Source organism: Nuphar pumila, chromosome 16 (assembly GCF_984573655.1).
Source record: "Nuphar pumila chromosome 16, dmNupPumi1.hap1.1, whole genome shotgun sequence".
Classification (NCBI taxonomy): Eukaryota; Viridiplantae; Streptophyta; class Magnoliopsida; order Nymphaeales; family Nymphaeaceae; genus Nuphar; species Nuphar pumila.
In genome coordinates, this window is record NC_143264.1 from 6,086,838 (window position 1) to 6,111,100 (window position 24,263).

At 37.0% G+C, this 24,263-nt stretch overlaps 1 protein-coding gene across 1 annotated transcript; it reads left to right on the forward strand.

Moving 5' to 3' along the window:
- Window positions 1–1,565: 1,565 nt before the first annotated feature.
- On the forward strand, window positions 1,566–4,886 carry LOC149812784 (xyloglucan endotransglucosylase/hydrolase protein 2-like). Its single transcript, XM_089991443.1, has 4 exons — window positions 1,566–1,763; window positions 1,848–1,948; window positions 2,741–2,934; window positions 4,330–4,886. Exons 1-4 carry the CDS (start codon window positions 1,589–1,591, stop codon window positions 4,718–4,720), a joined length of 861 nt encoding a protein of 286 aa, XP_089847569.1. The 5' UTR covers window positions 1,566–1,588; the 3' UTR covers window positions 4,721–4,886.
- The last annotated feature ends 19,377 nt before the right edge of the window (window positions 4,887–24,263 follow it).

Genomic DNA, 24,263 nt, shown 5'->3' on the forward strand with positions numbered 1-24,263 from the left:
GTTAATTTCCTTCGATACCACGAGTGACATGCTTACATCCACCAGTAAGGCCCACAGAAAAGGCATGTGTTTCTGTGCCTTCTTGTGGAAACCTACCGTTTTATGCAACAAGCAAATACACCTTTAGCACAAAAACTCATTCTTTTCTTAGGTAGTCCAACACACCTGGGCCAATTTGTTTCATGTTTCTCTTTCTTTCTTTTCTCAAGTATAAGTGAAACAAACATCAAAACGTGGTGAGAAAGTGCCATGCTAGAACCACCACAGCGGTTACCCATGTGGTAGGTGGGGTCCTGTGTCAAGCTGAAGATGCAAGATCAAATCCCGCTGGTGCATGGGGTTGCTGTTGCTTTATCATGATTCAAGTACGTAAGGTTGGGTGGTTGTGTGTTTTACCTCGCAGGAAGGCAGACCCAGTAATTGATTCGGTTCCTGGTGAGGGTTCCTTCTTCATAAAAAAAAAAAGAAGAAGAAAGAAAAGAAAGTGCCATGCTGGCACCATTGGCTTCAGTTTTTTTCCACCACCTTTCATATGAAAGCATTCTCTGATAGAAATGTTTAGAAATCCATGGCCTTTCCCACGAAATAAGAAAAAACAGGAGGCCCTAAAGGTTCACTTACAGGAGAGACGGGGATTCCCAGCTCAATACAAAAAAACAGGTGGGGGAACAAGATACTAATTCCATGCAACTCCTAACCAAGTTGGTACCTAGTCTATTTCATTTTATCAAACTCTAGTTAAGGACATGATGATGCCACCAAATCAACCAGTTGCTGCAGATACGATGCTTCCCAAGTCACAATCTGAACAGTCTAGACACAACCAAGAAGTCAAATATTCCTTCTCATACAACTACTATAACGTGACGTACCACACAACGGCATCTTTGACACAAAGAGTCATCATGGTACATGGATCATGGCATGCGTATGACAGATATTTCTCCATCTTGTCATTTCTACTGAACCCCAACTATCCACTCTCTCTCCATCTCTCAAATATACGCAGACACGAGGAAACGAGATATAGATTCTGCTAGTATGTTCATTTTTCTTAAATGAGATACAAAAGGCACAAAGTTTTTTCTATTTTTTAAATAAAAAAAGTATATTTAAATAAAAATATTACCAAAAGCAATAAAAATTTATTAAAAATATTGAAATAATAGCCATCCAAATCTGTGACCGTATGTGTCCGTTCATAGCGTGTCCGTGTGACAAAATTCTGTCTCTCTCGTCATTTTCTAGTGAACCCCAATATAATCTCTCTCTCTCTCTCTCTCTTGCATGGGAAGTGTATGCACTCGTGAGGCACAAAAAGGTTAAAAGAATGTTTTTGTCATACAGCTGGAAGACAGCGACCGACCACCTAGGTTTGTTAGTTGTTACATGATTACAAATATGCATGGCCATGAAATAGATAATGCATGATGAGCATGGGCCTAAGGAATTATGGTAAAATCTGTACAATTTTGTCCCATTGTTTTTCTTTTTCCTGGATGTGTGATGTATATTCCTCACTCTTTGTTCTTATATATTGAGAGAGAGAGAGAGAGAGAGAGAGAGAGAGAGAGAGAGAGAGAGAGAGATGGCATCTGCTTTCTTCAGTACCATCCTTCTGTTTCTTTTTCTTCAAGGCGTGCTTGTCAAGGGATTGGAAGATGCAGATTTTGATAAGAGCTACAACATCACGTGGGGAGGAGACCATGTGAAATCATTATATCAAGGGCAAGAGGTTCATTTGATTATGGATAAATCTTCTGGTAATTTTCTTGATTACTTGATTAACCACTTACCAATTTGTTGCATAATATTAGCCACTAAAGTGGATGTTCCTTGTTTTATAGGGTCAGGCTTTCAGTCTAAATTGGAGTACAGTTCTGGACTCTTCCATATGAACATCAAAATTCCAAATAGAGATACAGCAGGAATTGTTACGGCCTTCTATGTAAGATGAATTTCATCATCTCCTATCTAACAAAAATAGCACTATCATCATCATCACTACCACTACCACCATTCCTCTCTCTCTCTCTCTCTCTCTCTCTCTCTCTCTCTCTCTCTATATATATATATATATATATATATATATATATATATATATATATATATATATATATATATATATATATGGGTTGGGGGTAAGTTCTTGAAGAAAATTCACAGGTACCAGCTTACCTCTGATTTAAAAAGGATTGCTCACCATCAGTCTCAGAAATACTGTTCCTCCCTTTCGCCTATTAAGCTCGTGTCTGAGAGTTCGAGGAAGATGCATAAGCCGAGAAGAAATGAAGTTCAGATGTTAAACATAAATACTAAGTGACTCGCCGATTTGAGATTTTTTCAGATCAAGGTTTGAGGGAGGCTTAGGGCTTCAAGTTCTTCTAGCTTCAAGTCTAATTGCTAGCATATAGTTTAGCTCATGACCTTGTTAACATCAATATCATTAAGGCCACTAACACCTTCACCATGTCGATGTTTGGTATTCTATCTGCATTAATGAAACCCATGGGTGTTTATTAAGCTACCAATAAAGTAATTAACCTAAGGTATTTTCAGCCAAGGCTTGCATTTTGTAAATTATTTTAGAAATGCGCAATTGTTTAAATGTCTGGCTTAATTTTCCACATGCATGCATACCTTTCATGAACATCATGGCCGAAATAAAAGAAGTGCTTCCTTTATCATCAATGCAGAAAATGAATATTTATTGCTCTGTTTTGACTTTTGAGGTTTGCAGTTGAGCTCCAGTTCGAGTGGTCATGATGAATTGGACTTTGAGTTCTTGGGCAATCTAGAGGGGAAGCCAATCGCTCTTCAAACAAATGTGTTTGCCAATGGTCATGGGAATAGAGAGGAAAAAATTCGTCTTTGGTTTGATCCTGCAAAAGACTTCCACTCTTACAAAATTCTATGGAATAGAAACTTGATAGTGTAATCCCTCTCTCTCTCTCGATCGATATATAACGTCAAACATGCAAAATGTTGGATGTTACAACGGACAAGCACGCCGCTGTATGCACGATCATCTATATGTGTAACCGAGCATCTGACTCATTTGATACGAAGGAGGGTTATATATATATACCTTTGACAATCAGTTTCAATTGTTTTTACCGTGATCTAAGCTGGAAGATGTGTTTACTACAATTTACTTAGTAGAAAATATGCAGTAGGTACATTTCATGCTCAAATGTGTTTTTAGAGAGAGAAAAAACAATGGCTGATACTGTGCTAAATTGATGAGAAAAATATTCAAGCTTTGTATTAAATTAATTTGATTCAAAGCATTTTCTTTTCTAGCAAATAAGCAATAACAAACACTTCTTCCAGTTCAGATCAAGTGAAAACACCTGAAATTATGAATTTTTAGAGAACCTAATGAGTGACTTTACTTTTGGGGTAGGATGACCCTCTGTCTGTCTATATATATAGTTTGTATTATAATGCCATCAATTATAGGTATAATCTAGTTGGAATCTCAAGTTGTTTTGACTCAATCTAACCACATAGATTTATTCAGACCATGCTCTATTTTGTGGTAAACAGCCTTTGGATCATGTTTTTTGGATGAAAAAATTATGTTTCTTGATTGGAAAAAAACTGGTACATTTACAACCGTTGATTTTTGCATCGCTGAAAAAACTTACACACGTTAGATTTTGGATATTCAAAAGCTGATTCCCACTATAAACAACACGTAGATAATATTAAGTCATATATATATATATATATATAGTGAGTGGTAGCTGCTCAACTCTTATGTGCACAGCTCTGTGATGGATGACCACAAAAAAATACGAAAAGCACGGTTTTTCACATATGCTAAAGGTCTCAGTGGAATCCAGGACGTAAAAAACCGCCTCTAAAAATGCTATGACATTCAAGTAGTGCATTTTAGCATTTTTTGCAGTGGCCGTCATGGGCAGCGCAATTGCGCAGACAGCTGCACACCTGTGGGTTCCACAACTACCACTATATATACACGAAAACCCATAACACTGGACGGGTTTATCCTCGGATGTGTGGCTGATGTGGATTTATATGAATTAGCTGCAGTCCTTGACCGCTACTAATTGTCAGTGCCAAAAAACGCCTTTTGGCAGTGATCACGACCGTGCTAAAATCCGTTTTCACAAAATAAATGTCCGTCGTTGATCGTGCATCCGACTAACATTGGACCAAATGTTTGTCCACTGTTATATATATATATATATATATATATATATATATATATATATGACTTGACTGTGTCTGCAACCATTTTCTTTTTCCTCCCAAACTCTAATTTCCTCTCTCTCTCTCTCACATAAGAAGTGTTTGGAGCAGGTTCTTTGTGGATGAAGTTCCAATCAGAGTTTACATGAACAAGTCATACAATGGTGTGGTTTATCCATCAAAGCCAGTGAAGGTGATGGCAAGCATATGGAATGGCGAAGACTGGGCAACGAATGGTGGAAAAGAAAAGATAAGTTGGAGCTATGCACCATTCACAGCAAGCTTTAGAGGCTTCTCAATTGATGGCTGCCCAGCTAATGGCTCCAGTGCCCCACTGTGTTTTTCTGACAACTATTGGTGGAATGCAGAAAAATACAGCAGCCTCACCAAAATGCAAAAGATTGCTTACCAACAAATTAGGAAAAAGTATCTCACTTATGATTACTGTAGTGACAGACATAGGTATCCTGTCCCTCCCCCTGAGTGCCCTCAAACTGTTTAGTCCTTTTCTCTTTAACATTCAGTTTTACATGAGAACATTATACATCAAAACCATATTTATTTCTCGCACAGAGAAGACAGAGAGAAGGAGACAAGGAAGACAAGTGTAAACCATTCCCCCCATTGGAGGGTAGGAGAAGAATAAAAAAATGAAGCTTTCCCTTGTTTTCTTTTTTATAATTGAAAGCAACAAACTCAAACCTCTTTTTAGCTGTGCTTTTCTTGTTATACATTCTATTCCAATTGTGGACTGACATGCAAAAAGCCATGAAGCAATATCTGCCACTATGGGCACCACATAGAGAAAGCCTTGCACTGGCAACTATGCCAACTCATGAAAGTTACAACCATTTGATTTCACTTTTTCGTTTGCCAATAATATTAAGGCAAATCATCTTAGTTTGGATTAAAGAAGCAATACCATGCAAACTTTATCAAATTGACTGCATTCTGTATTTTTAACAAATCCATATGAAGTAATTCATTTTTTTTACTAGGTTCATGTAGAGAGCAAATATGATCGATCAGACAAAACAACTCAAAAGATAAACGTTAATTTCTTCATGCTTGATCCAAGTTCGAAATGCCATTTGGACAAATAAAAATATGCTTAGCATACTTATTTTTCCTTTTGGAAACCATTTTATAATGATATGAACCTAGTATTCCCTTTTCTTTTTATTACGATGGAAAACCCTCACAGAGAAATGGGCCTGCCTCCCTTCGTGGTATACAACTCCCGGTAGAGGATAAGATCACCTAGCCTTACATGTCCCAACCGTGATAAAGCAGTGGCGGATCCAGGATTTTGCTTAAAAGGGAGCAAATTTTTTTTTAAATAAAATCTAAAACTAAAATATAAAAGTGGGAATTATAAGTTATTATATTTTGCTTAAAAGGGGGCAACAATTTTTTATAATAAAATAAAATAAAATATAAAACTAAAATATAATGGGGGTAATATAAATTTTTATATTTTGCTTAAAAGGGGGCAATTTTTTTTTATAATAAAATGAAATATAAAACTAAAATTTCAAAACTTGTGGATGACTGAGATACTTGTGCTTAAAGGGGGGCAAAGAATTTCAAAAAACTTGTGCTTAAAGGGGGAGCAAAAAATTTCAAAACTTTAGGAGGGGCTCGAGCCCCTCCTCGCCCAACCTGGATCCGCCCCTGAACCTGAACCTTCAGCTTGAACAAGACTCTGCTAACCATATGGGTAACCACCACATACCTATCATATTTATTAAATGAAGAAATAGAAATAATACATGCATGCACTATGACTTTTGAGTAAGGATGCAAATGGTTAGGATTCGATTAGGATCTAGGCATTACCAAGTCTGACTTAATTGGGTTTGGCCTAATCGGGTTGAGAGTCGGATTCAGGTTCGAATGAAAAAAGATAAGGATCCTACTAGCTTAAAACCTGGTATTTACACTTAATCTGGTCAGGTGTTTAGTCAGATTTTGGTTTTAGTCAGATTTGGGTTCGAGTTTGAATGCAAAACTTAAAACCAAACCCGGATCCGATTATTAATCGGATCCAGATTTTGGCTACAGAAACCCAATTATTAATCAGAATCTTGAATCTTGATTTTTATGGTGAAACGATTTTACATATTGCCTCCTATATGTTCCCATGCTGCTTCTAACGAGCTTCTCGCTTTTTGGATCCTATAAAAATTTAAAAAATTACCACTTTTGGGTTTCGATCCTAGCACCACCTCCCACCCCTGCTCCTCAGGCAAGTGTGGATTCTATATATCCAGCTTTCATGTTCCATTGAAATAGTTAAAAATGAATAATTGTATACGTAAATAGGTTAGGCAATTGTGGACATTCTTGGATATGTAATGCAATACAGTTCCTTACGCCTGCAGGCCTAACACCAAGGTGTTCAATCTTTGGTTGGATGGTCCTGCATGACAAAGTTAAAACTCTTTTCTCTAAAAAAGATTACAGTTAGAACTCAAATAAATCTCAAGAGGTGGGGATTTCATCAGGCTAGTAGGTGTTCTCTATAACTTGGAGGAAAAGTCGTTTGGTGATTTATTCAAAAGTTGTTGCAGGAAGCATGGTTGGAGAGTGCTGATTTTTGGGAGCAATGTAAGGAGTTTTCTTATGGCATGGGATCTGTGATGCAGAGAAAAGAGATGTCTATTTGTATGAAGGATCTAGCTGCTATTGACATGGAGAGGGATCGGGTTACTTAGAAAAGACATTTTTTTTTGGATGAAAGTCGGGGGCTATCTATTCTGATATTAATAGAATCATTATTTTCTTTAAAAAAATAAAATACTCTTCAGTTTTGAATGAATTTACTTCTCTTAATAAAAAAAAGAAAAAGAAAAACCACTATCAAACTAGTGCTCAATCTTTGAGTTAGGTGTTCAGACGTGGAACATCGTATGGGTTGGACTGTGTACTGATAAAAGCAACTAGATTAAAGATTGATGAGCATTAGTAATTATGGTTCTAGATTTCGTTCCATTGTTTTCAATAAGCTCATGCATTGCATCTTGGCTGATGTGTACGCAATTTTGCGCCTCTGCTGCCATGGTCTCCACCGCCTTCAGCCGCCCTCTCTTCCTCCTGACCCAGGCTGAATTTGTCGGATTTTCGTTCTTTTTGGACTTTTGTCCTTATGTTTTTCTGTTTGCTTTCATGTTTTCGACCCTTGGTTTGGGTCTGCTGTTTGTTTGCTCGAGGCTCAACGTTTGTTGATCCTTTGTCTTAGTAATGTTGATGTTTCGTTTCTCTCTCTCTCTCTCCATGCTATGGATCTCTGATGAATCTAATCTTTAATTAAATATCTAAAATCCAAATTCAAAAGTCAAGATATCAAAATTGGATCAGAAAGATACTGTAGGTAGAAAGTCTGTCTCGCTCTAAATATGCATGAGAGAGAGAGAGAGAGAGAGAGAGAGAGAGAGAGAGAGAGAGAGAGAATTGGCTAGACAAGAGACACCGACGAGGCAAGCAGAGGATGTCTTATGGCAGTCACGCCTCATGTTTCTTTTTTAACATTTTTTTGAGGGGAAATGGGTGGTAAGTTTCACCCAAATAAAATGTTGCTGAAAATATCTGGGGATTCTTTTACCCTTACATTTGAGACAAAGGGATTGTACGATAAAAATGATTCATTTTCTTAAAACCCTCACAATTTGCCAAAATCTACCCGATAACCAAAACCGCAAATAGTCAAATGTAAAAAACCCATTTTAGCCTTTGTATGTGTGAATTTCCTTTTGATATGCAATTTTCCTTTCAAATATGTGTTATCCAAGATCAATGACAAACTTTGTCACTGATTTTTGACTCAGAAAATGAAGGATTAATTTTTTTTTAAAAAAACAACAAAGAAATAAATAAAAAAAACTTTCAAACAATACCTGATTCACTGAAAAATGATATACGGATACTGAAATACAAACCTGACAGTGTTCTTAAAATAAGAGATAAACCGACATGGTTGTGCCTATCTTGATTATTCTATACTATGTTTTTAGTCACTTGCACTAAAGATTTTAAAAATAATAAAAAAAGATAGATCGGGGCTTTAGTTTTTCAACGCCACCAAGACCACCTTGATATGATGAGCGGTTGAGAAGAAACATCTTTTGTAAGATAGACTATTTGATTGTTCCTATCTTTAGAGCATATTTTTTGTTTCGTTCTTAGAACTCGAAAACATAAACCTTACAGAGGTTTTTGATTCTTACTCAAAAGAGTAACATTATTGGATTATATCTCAACTTTCCAATGACTATAAAAATGTAGGTTTTCAATATCGGATTAAAGAGATACATATATGAAAGCAGAGACTACTTTGTGAAAAATATGTGAATATGCAAATTTCCTTATATATATTTTGATCTTCTCATATATATGTGAAGTTCCTCGTATATATGTCAATTTTCTCTTAAATATGTGATTTTTTTTCTAAACATGTAATTTTTCTCATATACATATGGATTTTCTCCTAAATATATGTGAAGTTCCTCCTATATATGTAGATTTTCTTCTAAACATGTGAATTTCTTTCTAAAATATGTGAATGTTCTTATATATGTGGATTTTCTCTTAAACATGCAAAATTCTCATATATATGTGATTTTTTCCCTAAATATATGTGGATTTTCTCCTAAACATGCAAAATTCCTCCTAAATACATGTGAAGTTCCTTCTGTATATGAAGATTTTCTCCTAAATATGTAATTTTTTACTTAAAATATATGAATATATGCAAATTTTCTCTTAAATATATGCGAAATTCCTCATATATATGCAAATTTCATATGTTTAGACGGACATCTGCATATATAAGAGGAACTTCTTAGATATTTACGAGGAAATTCACATGTTTATGAGAAAATCCATATATATATGAGGGAATTCTCATGTTTATGAGGAAATTAATACATATAAGAGGAACTTCACATATAGATGAAGAAATCCACATATATATGATAAAATTCACATATTTGCAAATTTTCTGCAAAATAGTTTAGGTTCTCAGACCTGTATCTCTCTGATCTGTCATCGAAAACCTGTATTTTTATAGTCAAAAGCTGAGACACAGGCCTATAACTTTATATTTTGAGCTAGAACTAAAAACCCATCTAGGGTTTCTGTTTTTTAGTTCTAAGACTGAAACAAAAATATGCTCTGCAAACAGGAACAACCGAACAATCTATCTTGCAGAGGACTTTTCTTTCCAACTGCTTGTGGCGTTTGAAAGATAACACTCCAAAATGTCTTTGTCCTTTTTATTATTTTTCTAGATTTCTAGTGCAGGTGGCCAAAAAATAGTATAGAATAACCAAGATAGGTGCAACTATGCATGCTCTTCTCCTATTTTAGGAATGTTGTTGGGGGTGTATCACATCACTAGTTCATTGTTTTTTCAATGAATAAGGTGTTGTTGAAAATGTATTTCTGTATAGTTTTTTTGTATTTTTTTAAAATCCTTTATTTTCTGCGTGCACCAGAAATGGCATTGTGCCTGCATGTGTGTTGGATCTTCTAGAGCCTGTGTGCATGTCTGTTGATTAGCGCCTACGTGCATAATTTTGTATAATGCCTATGAGCGTAGTGAAGGCACCATGCCTATGAGAGTCTAATTGAGTAGCCGCACATGTGCGCATGTCACAACACAGTCAGTATCACACCCAGTGTGCGTCTGCGACAAAATGTGACGTGAGATCCTTGGGAGCAACGAGGTCAGACCACAACACCAGTGTCAAACCCAAACACATGACACACTCCCACTACAAGAAAAATGTTTATTAGCGATGGAAATTTACGATGAAAAGAATCTGTTGCAAATTTATGATGGATTAGCTAGAGAAAACTAGTCGTCCCTAAAATTGAAATTAGTTACAGAATTAGTGACAGAAAAATTCTATCTCAAAATCTGTCTCTAATTAGCGACAAAAACATTCTGTCTCAAACTCCGTTGCAACTTTGTGATGGAAGAGCGACAAATTTTTTTCGTCGCTACTCTGTCACTAATTTGCCGTGGCGTTTGTGATAAGATATTTTTGTTGCTAATATGTCACTACTTTTCGATATAAAACAACCCATCTAGGGCACAAAATTCTCTCTCCCTCTCTCTCTGACACCATGAAATGAAACCCTAGGCATGAGCTCACCATAAATTCTTCCCTTCTTCTTTCCAGCAACCCTCTTCCCTCTTAATGGTGCATGCCGACCAGAATGCGGAGGAGAACAACCCCACCTCCACTGCGACCGCCACCACCAATTCCTTCCTCCCCAGAAGCGCCTCCTCGTCAGGTTAAGACGCGACACTCCTTCCCCACCACCAGACTCTGCCTCCTCCGTCCAGCCAGACCTCTCAGGCGACCCCAATCCCAACTCTCACCCCTTCCCTAACCTCTTTGAGTGCCAAGCTTGCGGCGTGAGCGTCACCATCTATGGTGGCGCTGGAGGAAGAGACATGAAGCTCCAGACGATCAAGAGCGGGTGGCGCATCATGCTTCTCTGGCGCCCCTACATTGATGTCATCGACTTGAGGGAGGTATGATCCTACTATTTTCTGAAGCTCTTCGATCCCTTCTCTGCCTTCTCTTGCGTTGAGTGTGGCCGCCTCATCCATCATGGCTACAGGTTGCAGCAACAAAATTTCGCCTCCCATTTGGATCCATAATCGTTCGTGTGCGTGGATTGCTGGGTGACCACTTCTAGGATTAGGGTTGGTTCCAATGGGTTGGGGAATTGTCAGCCGGGATTAGTGTGAAAATCTAAACGGGAAACAGTTACAGATAACAAATGAGGACCAACACTGCTAAATGACAAATGGGGATAACGATGGCCATTTGATATGGTTACAACCACTACTAACGTGTCCCATGATTCTCGATGGGATTATCCCCTTACTTTATTTAGGAATCCGTTGTTGTATATAAGAACTCTTTATGTATTTAACAATGGTATTGTAATAAATGTAAAGCAAGTAAATGAAAGAGTAACAATAGTTACGGGAATTGAGTCTAGACCTAACTATCTTTCAATATGGTATCAGAGCCATGATGATCCAACATGTCGACGAAAGAAACCAAAAATTCCCAAGAGAATAACAAAGTTCCAGCACCGATGCAAGAAGGTATGGAAAGCCCATACCACATTCATCACTCGGATAATCCAGGTATGATGCTCGTATCCCAACATTTAACAAGAGAGAACTATGTCATGTGGCAAAGAGCCATGATAATGGCTCTCAACGTAAAGAATAAGATCAGTTTCGTTGATGGCTGTATTCCTAAATCGGAGGCACCTCAATCTCTCGTAGCCGCATGGGAGCGCTGCAACAACATGGTGCAGTCCTGGATCCTGAATTCACTACATAAAGATTTGTCCTCCACTATTATTTACGCTAACACAGTGACAGAGGTATGAGCCAAATTAAACAATCACTTCTCTCAATCTAATGCTCCGCACATCTATCAAATCCAACAACAAATCATTGGTTGCAAACAAAATCAGTCCTCTATAGCAGTATACTATACTAAAATCAAAGGATTGTGGGATGAACTTGCTACGTATATGTTATTACCTCCATGATCGTGTGGAGCAATGAAGGTCATCCTTGAATACCAATACCAGAACTAGCTCATACAATTCCTGATGGGACTCAATGATAGCTATGGTCACGTTCGAAGTCAAATACTCTTGATGGACCCGATTCCCACGGTGTCTAAAGCCTATTCATTATTGATCCAAGAAGAGCGACACAGAGAAATGAATATTGCGTTCATTACCCAATCTGTTGCAGTCGCCGTATCACAACAATATGATCAACTAAAAGAATGGCAGGCCAAACGAAAAGCTACGACACGAGTCCATTGTGATTATTGCAAAAAACAGGGGCATGTGAAATCCAAGTGCTACTTCATAGTCGGTTTTCCTGAAAAGAATGCTTCTGGTAACCAAGCAAGGCCAAGAGCTAATGCTGCCATTAACGCGCCTTCAGAAGCAAAGAATTCAACCTCTAGCCAAGATCAATTGAAAGTAGACATGCTTAAGAAGTTCATCAAATTCATGTCAAAACCTAGCCAAGGTAATACCGAGCCAAAGGCCAATCTTACATGTAATATTCTTAACCTAATTTCTTGTGTAGCCTCTACCCAGTCTTGGATTATCGACACAGGTGCTATGAACCACATAACCAACTCTATTGCCAATATCGAATATCCGATCCCTACCAACTGCCCTCCTATTAACCTTCCCAATGGTTCTTGTGTTCAAGCCACCCATGAAGGATGAGTGGTCTTCTCACCCAAACTGAGTCTAAACAAAGTGCTATATGTACCTAATTTCAGCTTTAACCTCATTTCCATTCCCAAACTTTGTGTGGATTTTGCATGTGATGTTATGTTTAATGAGGAAGTTTGTATCTTGCAGGACTGTCGCTCGATGACTACGATTGAAACAGGTAGATTGAGAAACAAATTATATGTTCTTGAAGAAGCAGGTTTTGTTGCTAATACCACCATTGACAAACCCAAACTTTGGCATTATCATCTTGGCCACCCTTCTACTTCTAGACCTTGTTTCTTAGAATTGCCCCATAAAACCCTTGATAATTGTGACATTTGTCATTTAGCGAAACAAAGTAGGCTCCCGTTTCCTTCTAGTTCTATATCCACATTTAAACCTTTCGATCTAATTTATTGTGATATTTGGGGGAGATACAAGACTCCTTCATTGTCAGGTGCTCATTACTTCTTAACTATTGTGGATGATTTTTCTAGATCTATATGAATATATTTAATGAGATACAAATCTAAAACATATGCTTTAATAAAATAATTTATAGCACTTGTTGAAAATCAATTTAGTGTATGAGTAAAAAAGATAAGGAGTGATAATGGGGCTGAATTTTTTTATCATGAAATGAAAACCTTTATACAAGATAAAGGCATTGACCGCCAGAACAATTGTGTTTCAATACCTCAACAAAATGGGGTGGTTGAACGAAAACATTGAGATCTTTTAAACATTGCTTGTGCGCTCCTTTTCCAAGCCAAACTTCCTAATAAGTTTTGGGGAGAAGGTGTTATGATGGCAACCTACCTTTTGAACTGTCTTTCTTCAAGTGCTATCTCCCACAAAACCCCATATGAAATTTTACATAAGAAATTTCCCAAGTATGATCACCTTCGAACTTTTGGATGTTTATGCTATGCTTATAACATTCATAAGATCGATAAATTTGACAAACGTGCTAGGCAATATATATTTCTTGGTTACCCATATGGCCAATTCGCCTATAAAGTCTGTGATTTAGAAGAAAAAGTCCTTTTTACTAGTAGAGACGTGGTGGTTTATGAAAATGATTTTCCATATAGACAATACAATGAGCACCAAGATGATGGACGAATTGTAATCCCTCTTCCCTTCAATGATGAGCTAGGAGAAGAAAGTAGTCCTTTCCAATTTACTGAGTCCGATACAAATTACCCATCCGAGAGCAATGAAAATTGCCCTAATCAAGCCCAGGAAAACCATTTAGGAACCGACCTCATCGACCAGTCTAAACCCAACAACCAAAACATCCAATCCTCTCATAGATCCACTTGGCCAAAACAATTTCCTAGCCGATTCAAGGATTACAAATGTTTCTCAAGCACTACCGATTCCAAGGGAGATCATTCAAGTGGTGAATCCATAAAAGAACAAAAGACCCGTTATCCGATAATGTCATATATGAATGACAAGAATTTCTCCTGCACTCACAAATGTTTTTTGACTACCCTACTTTAATCCACCGAGCCATCTACCTTCCAATAGGCCATGAAGGATGTTAATTGGCAACAAGAAATGAAGGCCGAAATTGATGCCTTAGAGCAAAATAATACTTGGACTCTCACAACATTGCCTCCTGGGAAAACTACTATCGATTGCAAATGGGTGTACAAAATCAAATACAAATTTGATGGAACTATCAAACGATATAAGGCTCGACTTGTAGCTAAAGGCTATACCCAGACAGAAGGAATAGACTACAATGAGACTTTCACTCCAGTTGCCAAGGTCACCACTATTCGTTGTATCCTCGCCATCAATGCCATATATAATTGGCATCTCTTTCAGGTAGACGTCAACAATGCCATTTTGCATGGAGACCTTAGGGAAGAAGTATACATGGAGATGCCACCTGGTTTTTCTAGACAGGGGGGAGAAGTTGGTTTGTCGTCTAAATAAGTCCTTGTATGGACTTAAGAAATCTTCTAGGAATTGGTTCTCAAAGCTTTCAGATCTTCTCAAAGGTATTGGATTCACTCAATCTAAAGCTGATTACTCATTATTCTCTAAAATCACTCAGAGAGGTAAAATCTTTGTCATTGTATATGTCAATGACATAATAATTGCTGGTGATGACCTTCAAGGCATGACGACTCTTAAAGATTTAATATATAGTCGTTTTCGCCTAAAAGACTTGGGAAAATTGAAATTTTTCTTAGGCATTGAAGTGGCTCGGTCTAGAGCTGGAATCTTTCTTTCTCAAAGAAAATACTCTCTTGAAATACTCCAAGAGGGTGGATACATAGGAGCAAAGCCATCTGATGTTCCCATGGAACAAAACTTGAAGCTTGACAATGAACAGGGAGAGTTACTCAAAAATCCAACTCAATACAGGAGGATTGCGGGAAAGCTCATATACTTGACAATCACACGACCCAATATTGTGCATACAGTTCACATATTGAGCCAATTTATGAGTCAACCTTGGGTTCCCCATCGAGACACCATGTTCAGATTGCTAAGGTACATCAAGGGCACAATCAGGTATGGGATATTGCTATCAGAAAAAAGCAACCTTCACGTAACTAGGTTTTATGACTCAGATTGAGCATTGTGTCCCATGGCTCATCGGTCAACAATTGGATACTGCATTATGACTAGGAAAAGTTCAGTTACATGGAAAACCAAGAAGCAAACAACGATGTCCAGGTCCTCAGCAGAAGTCGAATATCGATCAATGGCATCAACATGTTGTGAACTTACTTGGATAAGATATCTACTCAAAGACATGGGGATTAATAACCAAAAGCCTATGCATCTTTTTTGCGATAACCAGGAGGCCATGCATATAGCTGCAAACCCAGTCTTTCATGAAATGACGAAGCACATAGAGTTTGACTGCCATGTAGTGAGAGACAAGATCCAAGCCGGTGAAATTCAAACATAATTCATTCCATCCCTTTGCCAAATAGTAGATTTGTTTACTAAACCTCTGAGCCACAACTCATTTGTTAACTTAAAGAACAAGCTAGCGCTTTTGGATCCAAACCACCAACTTGAGGGGGAGTGTGAAAATCTAAACGGGAAACAATTACAGATAACAAATAAGGATCAGCACTGCTAAACAACAAATGGGGATAACGATGGCCATTTGATATGGTTACAACCACTACTAATGTGTCCCATGATTCTCGATGGGATTATCCCCTTACTTTATTTAGGAATCTGTTGTTGTATATAAGAACTCCTTCTGTATTTAACAATGGTATTATAATCACTGTAAAGCAAGTAAATGAAAGAGTAACGATAGTTACGAGAATTGAGTCTAGACCCAACTATCTTTCAATAATTAGGGCACGCTGATGGGTTGAAGGGTTGGGCCTCGATCAAGCGTGACGATCGGAGGCGGAGTGAAGGGAGAGATCTGTCAATTCATGCTCGGCCAAGGGATCAAAGGGATCTCTGTTCGGGGACTCCTCTTGTCCGCTGGAGGAGATTGTGAGGGAGGCTAATTTGGAGGCAAAGAAGGTGGCGGCAACCGCTTCCCTTGCCAAGGAGAAGGTCTTGAGGATGGCTGCGAACACTAGGAAGGCCGCTGCTCTAGCGAAGAGAGCCATGGGTCTGGCAGCCATCGCTGCAAGAGAGAGGAATTCCCCGGGCAGGGGTGGTTCTCCGGTGGCTGAGAATTGTAGTAGCAAGGTTTACGCGAAGAAGGAGGCAGACAGTGAGATTGGTGACGAGGAATTTGCACTCCGGTTGCACGGGACGATGAATAGTTCACCAAGAATATGGAAGAATAACTCTGCCAATCATGAAATATGTACAGGTAACATCACAAATAACTTGGCGGTCTTGACCTCGAATCCATGTACTTTGTTCCATGTATCTTTATGATTGTGCACTGGCTCAATGTTTTCACCATTTGGTTATTGATGATTTAGCTTATAATCATTCTATCATTGTGTATATTTGAATGCCTATGCCCAAGTAGGATTGATTCATATAGGTGTCTGGATATCGTCAACCTGTAGGTCTTCTGACAAGGAAAACTTCTTTCTTCAGACTTTGGAAAACTTACTTCCAATGCCCGTCTAGTGAAGGGACTGGTTCTGGGGGAAATATTATCCTGTCCTATTTTTGACATGACTTATTAACTCCACTATTATCTTTTGTTGTTGAGACCTTCCATTGAAAATGATTTGTATATGTTCTTGTTTTTTCATACTCTTCACATCATTGTTTCATGTTGTTGGACCTGTTGATAAGAATCCGTAGTATAAAAGTGTTCTTCTTTTATGTTATTGTATTGTGAGACATCACTTTATCATTGATGTTTGCTGAAACCCAACGTTGTTCAACTTTTTTGGACACACGCCTTAACCAACTGACTAGGGGCATGACAGTGTAAGTAGAGATTTTTCTAGTGGGTGAACCCTTTTCTGCATAAGCGATCATTTTGTTCTTGTCATTTGGGTGCCTCAATTTGTTGGGGTAGTGGCAAGATTTCCATAATAGCACTAATTGCAAAATAGGCGATGCTATCAAACTAAGCAACAGAAGCATCAACATCATTAGCATTACTTAAAGGTACACGAGCAAGAAGATTTCCATCTGATATTGGAAAAAAGAACAAAAAGAAGAAATTCATCCTGCAAAATTGTAATTGCAAAACATGTTCCATCCTTATGTGTCAAAACCGAGACAATGTACCTTGTGAATCATGCAGTATTTAGTCAAATGCTTGTTAACACAATATAGATTGTGAAGTCTGGGAAAACTTATGCTTGGAACCATAGTTGGACATAATGTACTAATTGCAGATGCAAAGTGTGTCTTAATGATGAACATAAATCATAAATCATAAATAGTGCCTCAATTCTCTTCTTGCCCTGGACCATTTTTGACTTTCATGATTTAATCCGGCATTTTTTTGGATGCTGCATAGTAGAATTTGTGAAATTTGTGAAACACAGTTGTATTGAATACTATTGGAGTTTAGTGCAAGTATGGATGTGGAGCAAACTTCTTTGGTGATGGGGAATGATAGTGGTGTCGTGGTGGTGGGGAGTGGTAGTAGTATAGAGGAGGCGACTTTTTAAATGGTAACTCATCAATGTATATATATATATATATATATATATATATATATATATATATATATATATATATATATATATATATATATATATATATATATATATATATATTGCAGCATGGGTGATTGCAACCGGTGAACCCAAAAAAGATCGTGTATTCGAGTTTGGGAGTAATATGAACACCACAACAGTCGTTGCCTCCTCCAGCCAGGGCTCTCACAGTTCTCATGCCAGCATCAACTCTCAGTGTCCGATTGACCCAGATATTTTTTGGGATGGTGTCCGCCAGCTTCTTCAGGATACAATACGTGACTTTTTACATAAAGCCATTCCCAACCTTGTCCATAATGAGTTGTGCAACTTTTTTTGGGACAAGAAAACTTCGTCTGCCTTCAACGTGAGCTCCGGTGCTCGTCAGGTATGTATAACATTTATTTCAATACATATCTGAAGTTTATCAAATGCCCACATCATGAAGCCCTTGACTAATCATCCCCAAAATGGGGGAGAAAAAAGAAGAAGCAAAAGTATGGCCATTAACACATGCACTGTTAACCTTTGTTGTGTTGCCATGAGTACTGGGCAGGACATTGACACAACCTCAACTCAGAATCTCAGGGCCAATTGGCAATGACTATCAACTTAGAACTTCAACTAATATTTTTAGGGACTACATGTATTGTTTGTTGGCCTTTGAATTCTGTTAATGTCCTTCACTTTATTGCTAGTCTATGTGTCATTCAGCCATGTTACTTTGATTGCCTTAGATTATGTGCATTGCATATAATTTATTTCATTACATTTTGTTTATCAATACTAACATTTCGGTTCTCTTGTAGGATGCTGGAGATGATCAGCGTAGAGGAGCTGATAGATGCATGGATGTAGGGGCAGATCGAGACAATGAAGAGGATGATGCTCCGAATCTTGGCGAGGTGTAGCTTCATGTGTTGAATTTGTTTCACGTACTTATTGTTTCAAACGAAACTCTTTATATATGTTCACTTATAACTAATTAAAACTTGGCGAGGATTATACTGGGTTGTTAAATTTGTTTCACTTATAACTTGTGTTAAATTTGTTTCACCTACTTTGTATATATATTTTTTATGTGTACTTTGTCTTTTATACACAACTTATATAAATTATATAACACATTTTTTTCTCGATATTTATATTTCAAACAAAATTGTTTAATTTTTTTTTTTAAATTTTATGATGGATTAGCGATAGATATTATTCGTCGCTAATATTCAACGATGGATTTTTCAAAAAAATTTAGTCACAAAATGACACCGGTATTTGGTGATGAATAATATCCATCACCAATATAGCAACAAATATTCTGTCTCAAAACCAAATCAATATTTATTTAGCGTCAGTCTCATGACGGATCATGGCACTCGCTAATCTATCTCAAATTAGCGACAAAAGTAGCAACATATCAGTTCTGTCGCTAATTAGTGACCAAGGAATTGCGACAGACGTTATCCATCGATAATCTGTCGCCAATCCATTGCTAAACAGTTCATCGATGGATTTGTGATGGATTAGCATCAGATAACGTCCGTCGCTAATCCACAGAATTCTTGTAGTGTCCGTGGCATGCACCCCTCTCTTTCGCACCATACACCGTGCCAACTCCCATACCATGGCACGCTACAAGGCTCTTTGAGACTTCGTGTGCAACAATCGCAATGCTTTGTTTTAATTAAACAATCAGATTCTCCTTATCCATACCAATTTTGAGCTGGTTATTCGATGCCTGGTGAGGGGCTATTCCTTGTGTGTCTTCCAGTCCGATGAGCGCACATATGCCTTAACCTCACGTGCCATGAAGCGTATAACAGTTCTATGAGCACAACCCCAACATAACCTTGCCACTAAAGGGACAAGGTCTTTTGACTCTCAATCAGAAAACTAGTTGATGATTGCAGGTCGTAGCGAACACCACCACCTAGACTCGTTTGTCAGTGTCGTGCACGCACTCACACGGTCTCGTGACACCATGCATGGTTGAGACCATACCGCCGCACCAAGGGCCACCTCCCCGCTCACCCAAGGCCAATGCTCGCGTCCCATGTGGGATTTGCACTACACATGGACAACCCCATGCACTCTCAGTGCTACTCATGCAATATAGGGGTTGCCTATGCCAAGCCGATGCCAAGATAGGCTAACCATCTCAAGCAGAAGGTCCCCTATATAGGTGTTTTGAGAGTTGAACCCCTGCTGGTAGGAGGAACCAGAAAAACACTTAAAGAACCATAAATTTTTCAATTTTCAAATTCTTGGAATCTGACTTCTCCAACGTGTTCCCCATAGTCCGTTTACACAATGTATTTTTGATCTTGGCCCCAAACAACTTCAAATGCAGGTTGAACTTTCACCTTTAAGATTTCGTGCACGCAGTCATGCATGTGCCATGCACGTTGCTGCACATGCTACTCACCACAACACCACATGTCAACGTGCGTGCTACAACACATTGTCGCGTGCCATAGCACACAGCATCGCACAACCATGTGAGTGCACTATGCATCATGCGCCACATGTAGCGCATGACACACGACAGCGTATGCGCACTATGCGCCATGCACCGCATGATGCATTGTGCCCCGTGCGCTCCTCACTCTACAAAGTCTTGCCCCTACCCTATGAATCCCCAAGTAGTCCTATCCCTGTAACTTATGTGGGGCGAGGATAAGGTACACATAGTCCTCCAATATCTCAAAATACCCTACAAGGTTTGTATTGCCTTTCTCTCTCCAAGGAAGACATAAAATCGAGAAGGACCCAACCATCTCATTGAGATTGTGATAGACTCAACCATCTTTGAGATCCCGACTTCATCAGTGTCTCATTTGAACCCATGGTCCCTAGGTTATCTTTTCATTAAAGTCATATATCACATTCTAGTACCATTTTCTCACAAGATAACTCTCTCATGCCTTTATGCATAATACATGTTACATTTAATTCATGCACTCATGCATGATACACAACTCATTCAAATATATATGCTTTGATATATAGTATATGTTATGAATCATTCTTGCCCCTATGCATGAATCATTAAATTCAAATTCATATGCATGGTACATTCATTGCATACATGGCATACTTCGCATGCAAACATTTGCATAATCATTTAATTTAGCCATGAATTCATATCAATCACGAAATATTCATTTTAATCACATATATATATATGCACACATGAACCTGCAAAAATACTTCATATTCTGCTATCTAAAATTATATTAAGCATGATCTCCTTAACCACAACAAAAAAATACTTCTATTCTCATATATTTAAATTATGCTCATCATAATCTTTGAACTACAATTATTATTTGTGTGATGCTTTTGCATTCATTTCACTTACCTTGGGTATTTACCCGATTTGCCCATTGCATAGCATTTTATGTGCTTTGGCTTTTTAGCAGCGTGCGATACTTAGCATTAAATATTATTTAATTACAGTACCTGCATGACAATTTGCATATTTGCATGGTACATGCATTTAAAAATTTATATAATTCTAACTGAATTGATATGTGCTTTTAAGCACTTTCAAATTGCGAACATAGACAATGTGTGAGCATGTGCGAAAACTACACTTACGATGTGCGTGTTAACTTGGTTAACTATGCACATTCATGCTCAATCACATAATTTTTTAGGATGCTTTTCATATATAACCATAATACATTTATGTAAAAAATCATTTCAAAACTGGGTTTTAAATACACATGATTCACATTTGAAACTGATTTGAAATCACATTCAAAATGGCTTCTAAATCTGAAATTTTCTCTCTCTTGGGTATTTTGCCAAACACTTAGCGTGTGACACAATTCTCAATGCATAAACTAAATTTTCAGAATTATAAACATGTGTTATAGAATTAAATCAACTAATTACATGCTCATAACATTAACTAATTTAATCATGGCTGGTTGTACTTTTGGAATGCATATTTTTAAAAGATATTTTTCAATAAAAACTTGGGAAAATCGTCAACCAAAGATATAAAAACCGACTTTCCAAAGAGTGGCGAGTACGGGTCGAATCCACAGGGAACGAGATACATTCTGAAATAACTCTAAAATAACACTTTATTAATATAACAAAGTTTACAACTATGTTAATATTACAAATTAAACTAAATAACAAGCTAAACTATGAAAACAAACTAAGCAGGAAGCTAAGTCTTCTACAAATCTCTAGGGGCAAAATTGTCTTTTCACCACATGTGCAATTGCACTTCATCTTTAAAATACACCTGTAAACCTGTTCTAACTTATCAACCTACACCAAGAAAATAGAAAATCAGTAAACAAGTAATAATTAAACCTAAATTACATTTACAATTAGTTCTAAACTAATTTTACAATTAAACTATAATTAAATAAACATGAAAAACTAAAATTACACTGTCTAACTAAACTAACTAAGAAAATCAATCACAATTAATCTAAATACTGTTATTTCACTAATTACAATACTAGAAAATACGAAAACTACACTAAATCAAACAATTCACTAAATGACTGCTTTGTCCCTAAAGAATGCAAAAGTGGACTCTGATAGCTTTTCACAAATCACAGATTTGAGAGGTCAAACGAATTCCAATTTTTCTGAAATCACTTCTGTTCTGTAACTGACAGATCCAAGAATCTGACACATTTTACATATTTGAAAAAATACGTTCTGGATCTCCAGATATAAGCATTTCAAAATCAGGATAATCTTGGAAATCGCAGGACCCAAAATTTAAAATCCCGAAAAAGCTATTTTCACAAAACGCTTAAAAACCAGACCAAATCAACTCGGATCGAGATGAAATTTGCAGACATTTAACACACAGATGTGGAGAATAGAAAAATATTTTTCAGGAAAATTCAAAAATATCCACATAAAATAACAAGTGCCCGACATGCTAAAAATCAGTTTTGAACTTCAGTGCACTATTCATTCCTATACATCCACCAATCACATTAAAACACATTAAAACAATCATACACTAATCTAAACTACTGCTAAACTACAGCAAGGACAACAATTAAGCTAATTATAATAAATCTAAGAAATAAACTAAACAACGAATATTAAATCTAATCTACACCACTTGTTAAGTCTAATCTAACCTAAACTCACTAACTAACTAACTCTAATTCTAAACTATCTAACTGAAACTAAGTAATTGACTAAGTATTTAACAACTAAACCTAAGATCTAATAGAAACATTAACTACAATCTAGTATTTATCTAACTAGGGTTAGACTTAACTAGCTAAGGTTGATATCTTAACTAAAATAACTAGGGTTTAGCTAAACTAATTACGGTTAGTACCTAGGGTTAGGCTCGGGTTTAACTATGGTTGATAAGGGTCGGTTAGGGTTAATTAGAATTACTCAAGTTAATTAACTCACTACGGTTTAGGGTTCTAGGGTACGGTTAGGGTTAACTAACTAGAACTACTAACTAAGGTTAAACCTAACTACCTAGGGATTAGTCTAATTAGGAATAACTAATTACTAAGGTTAGCTACTAACTATTATTAACCTAATAACTAGGGTTAGCTAAAGGTTAATCATCTAACTAAGGTTACTAAAGTTAATTAGGGTTAGGGGTTAGCTAGGTGACAGTTTAGGATATGGCTTGAATAGGGTCAACGCCAACCTAGATAGACTAACTAGGCTAATTAAAATTGACAACTAAATATAATAAAACCTAACACAATTAAGTTACATACTAATTAATTAGAATATAAGCTAACACTAATGACAACATTACCTACATATTGAACTTGCCTAAACACATAACACACGATTTTACAAATCCTAATCTAAAACAATAATTGCTACATTAACACTATCCTATTTAGGTTAGGTTAGAATAGGAAGTTACTCAAGGGCTTAGAAAAGATAAGACACGAATTTGGTAGGGGCCAACTCCATTAATAATGGCCTTAATAGCACATTAGGAAAGTTTGTAATATCAAAAATCGACCAGCCTATTGGCTCATGCGTTTTTGATTTCTCATTAAAAGCATTTATCCCTTTTTGGAAATCCTTTCTCTAAATCTTGTACACGATTTTGGCTGGCTTTAAAAGAACATGTCAACACTTGCCAAAATCGTGTACTATGTTTTAGAAAGCCATTTGAAATTCAAAGGATGGGTTTACACATTTAAAGCAATAAATCCTTGGTAAATTGGCTGGACAAAACTTATTAAAACTTTCCTTCATTGCAATTCACGAATTTGAAGGGGTTTCTCTCATACCAAAAACATATCCTCAACACAAAGACTCAAATGCCCCTTATCTACAATATCATATTAAGCAACTAACTAAATTACTCTAGCATTAATCTAACTAAACTAATATATACACAACTAACTCAAGGGCACAAAGAGTAAAAACGAATTGGATAAATCTATCAAATTAAATACTACACCCAAAATTAAATTAATAAATTAACTAAAACGAAAATTAGAAATTGTAATTACTCTATGACTAATGCTAATAGCAAACACGTCAACCAGAAATCTATCATATTGCTACCTATCGAATTTAAATAAAATTACACTAAAATTAAATACTACATTAATTCTACCATACAAAATTACATTAAAATATCACTATGAAACAAAGCACAAACCTGAATTA

Coding starts and splice junctions, on each gene's coding strand:
- LOC149812784 (XM_089991443.1), top strand. CDS start 1,589: ATGGCATCTGCTTTCTTCAGTACCATCCTTCTGTTTCTTTTTCTTCAA. Junction 1,764..1,847: donor GATTATGGATAAATCTTCTG/GTAATTTTCTTG, acceptor CTTGTTTTATAG/GGTCAGGCTTTCAGTCTAAA. Junction 2,935..4,329: donor TGGAATAGAAACTTGATAGT/GTAATCCCTCTC, acceptor TGTTTGGAGCAG/GTTCTTTGTGGATGAAGTTC.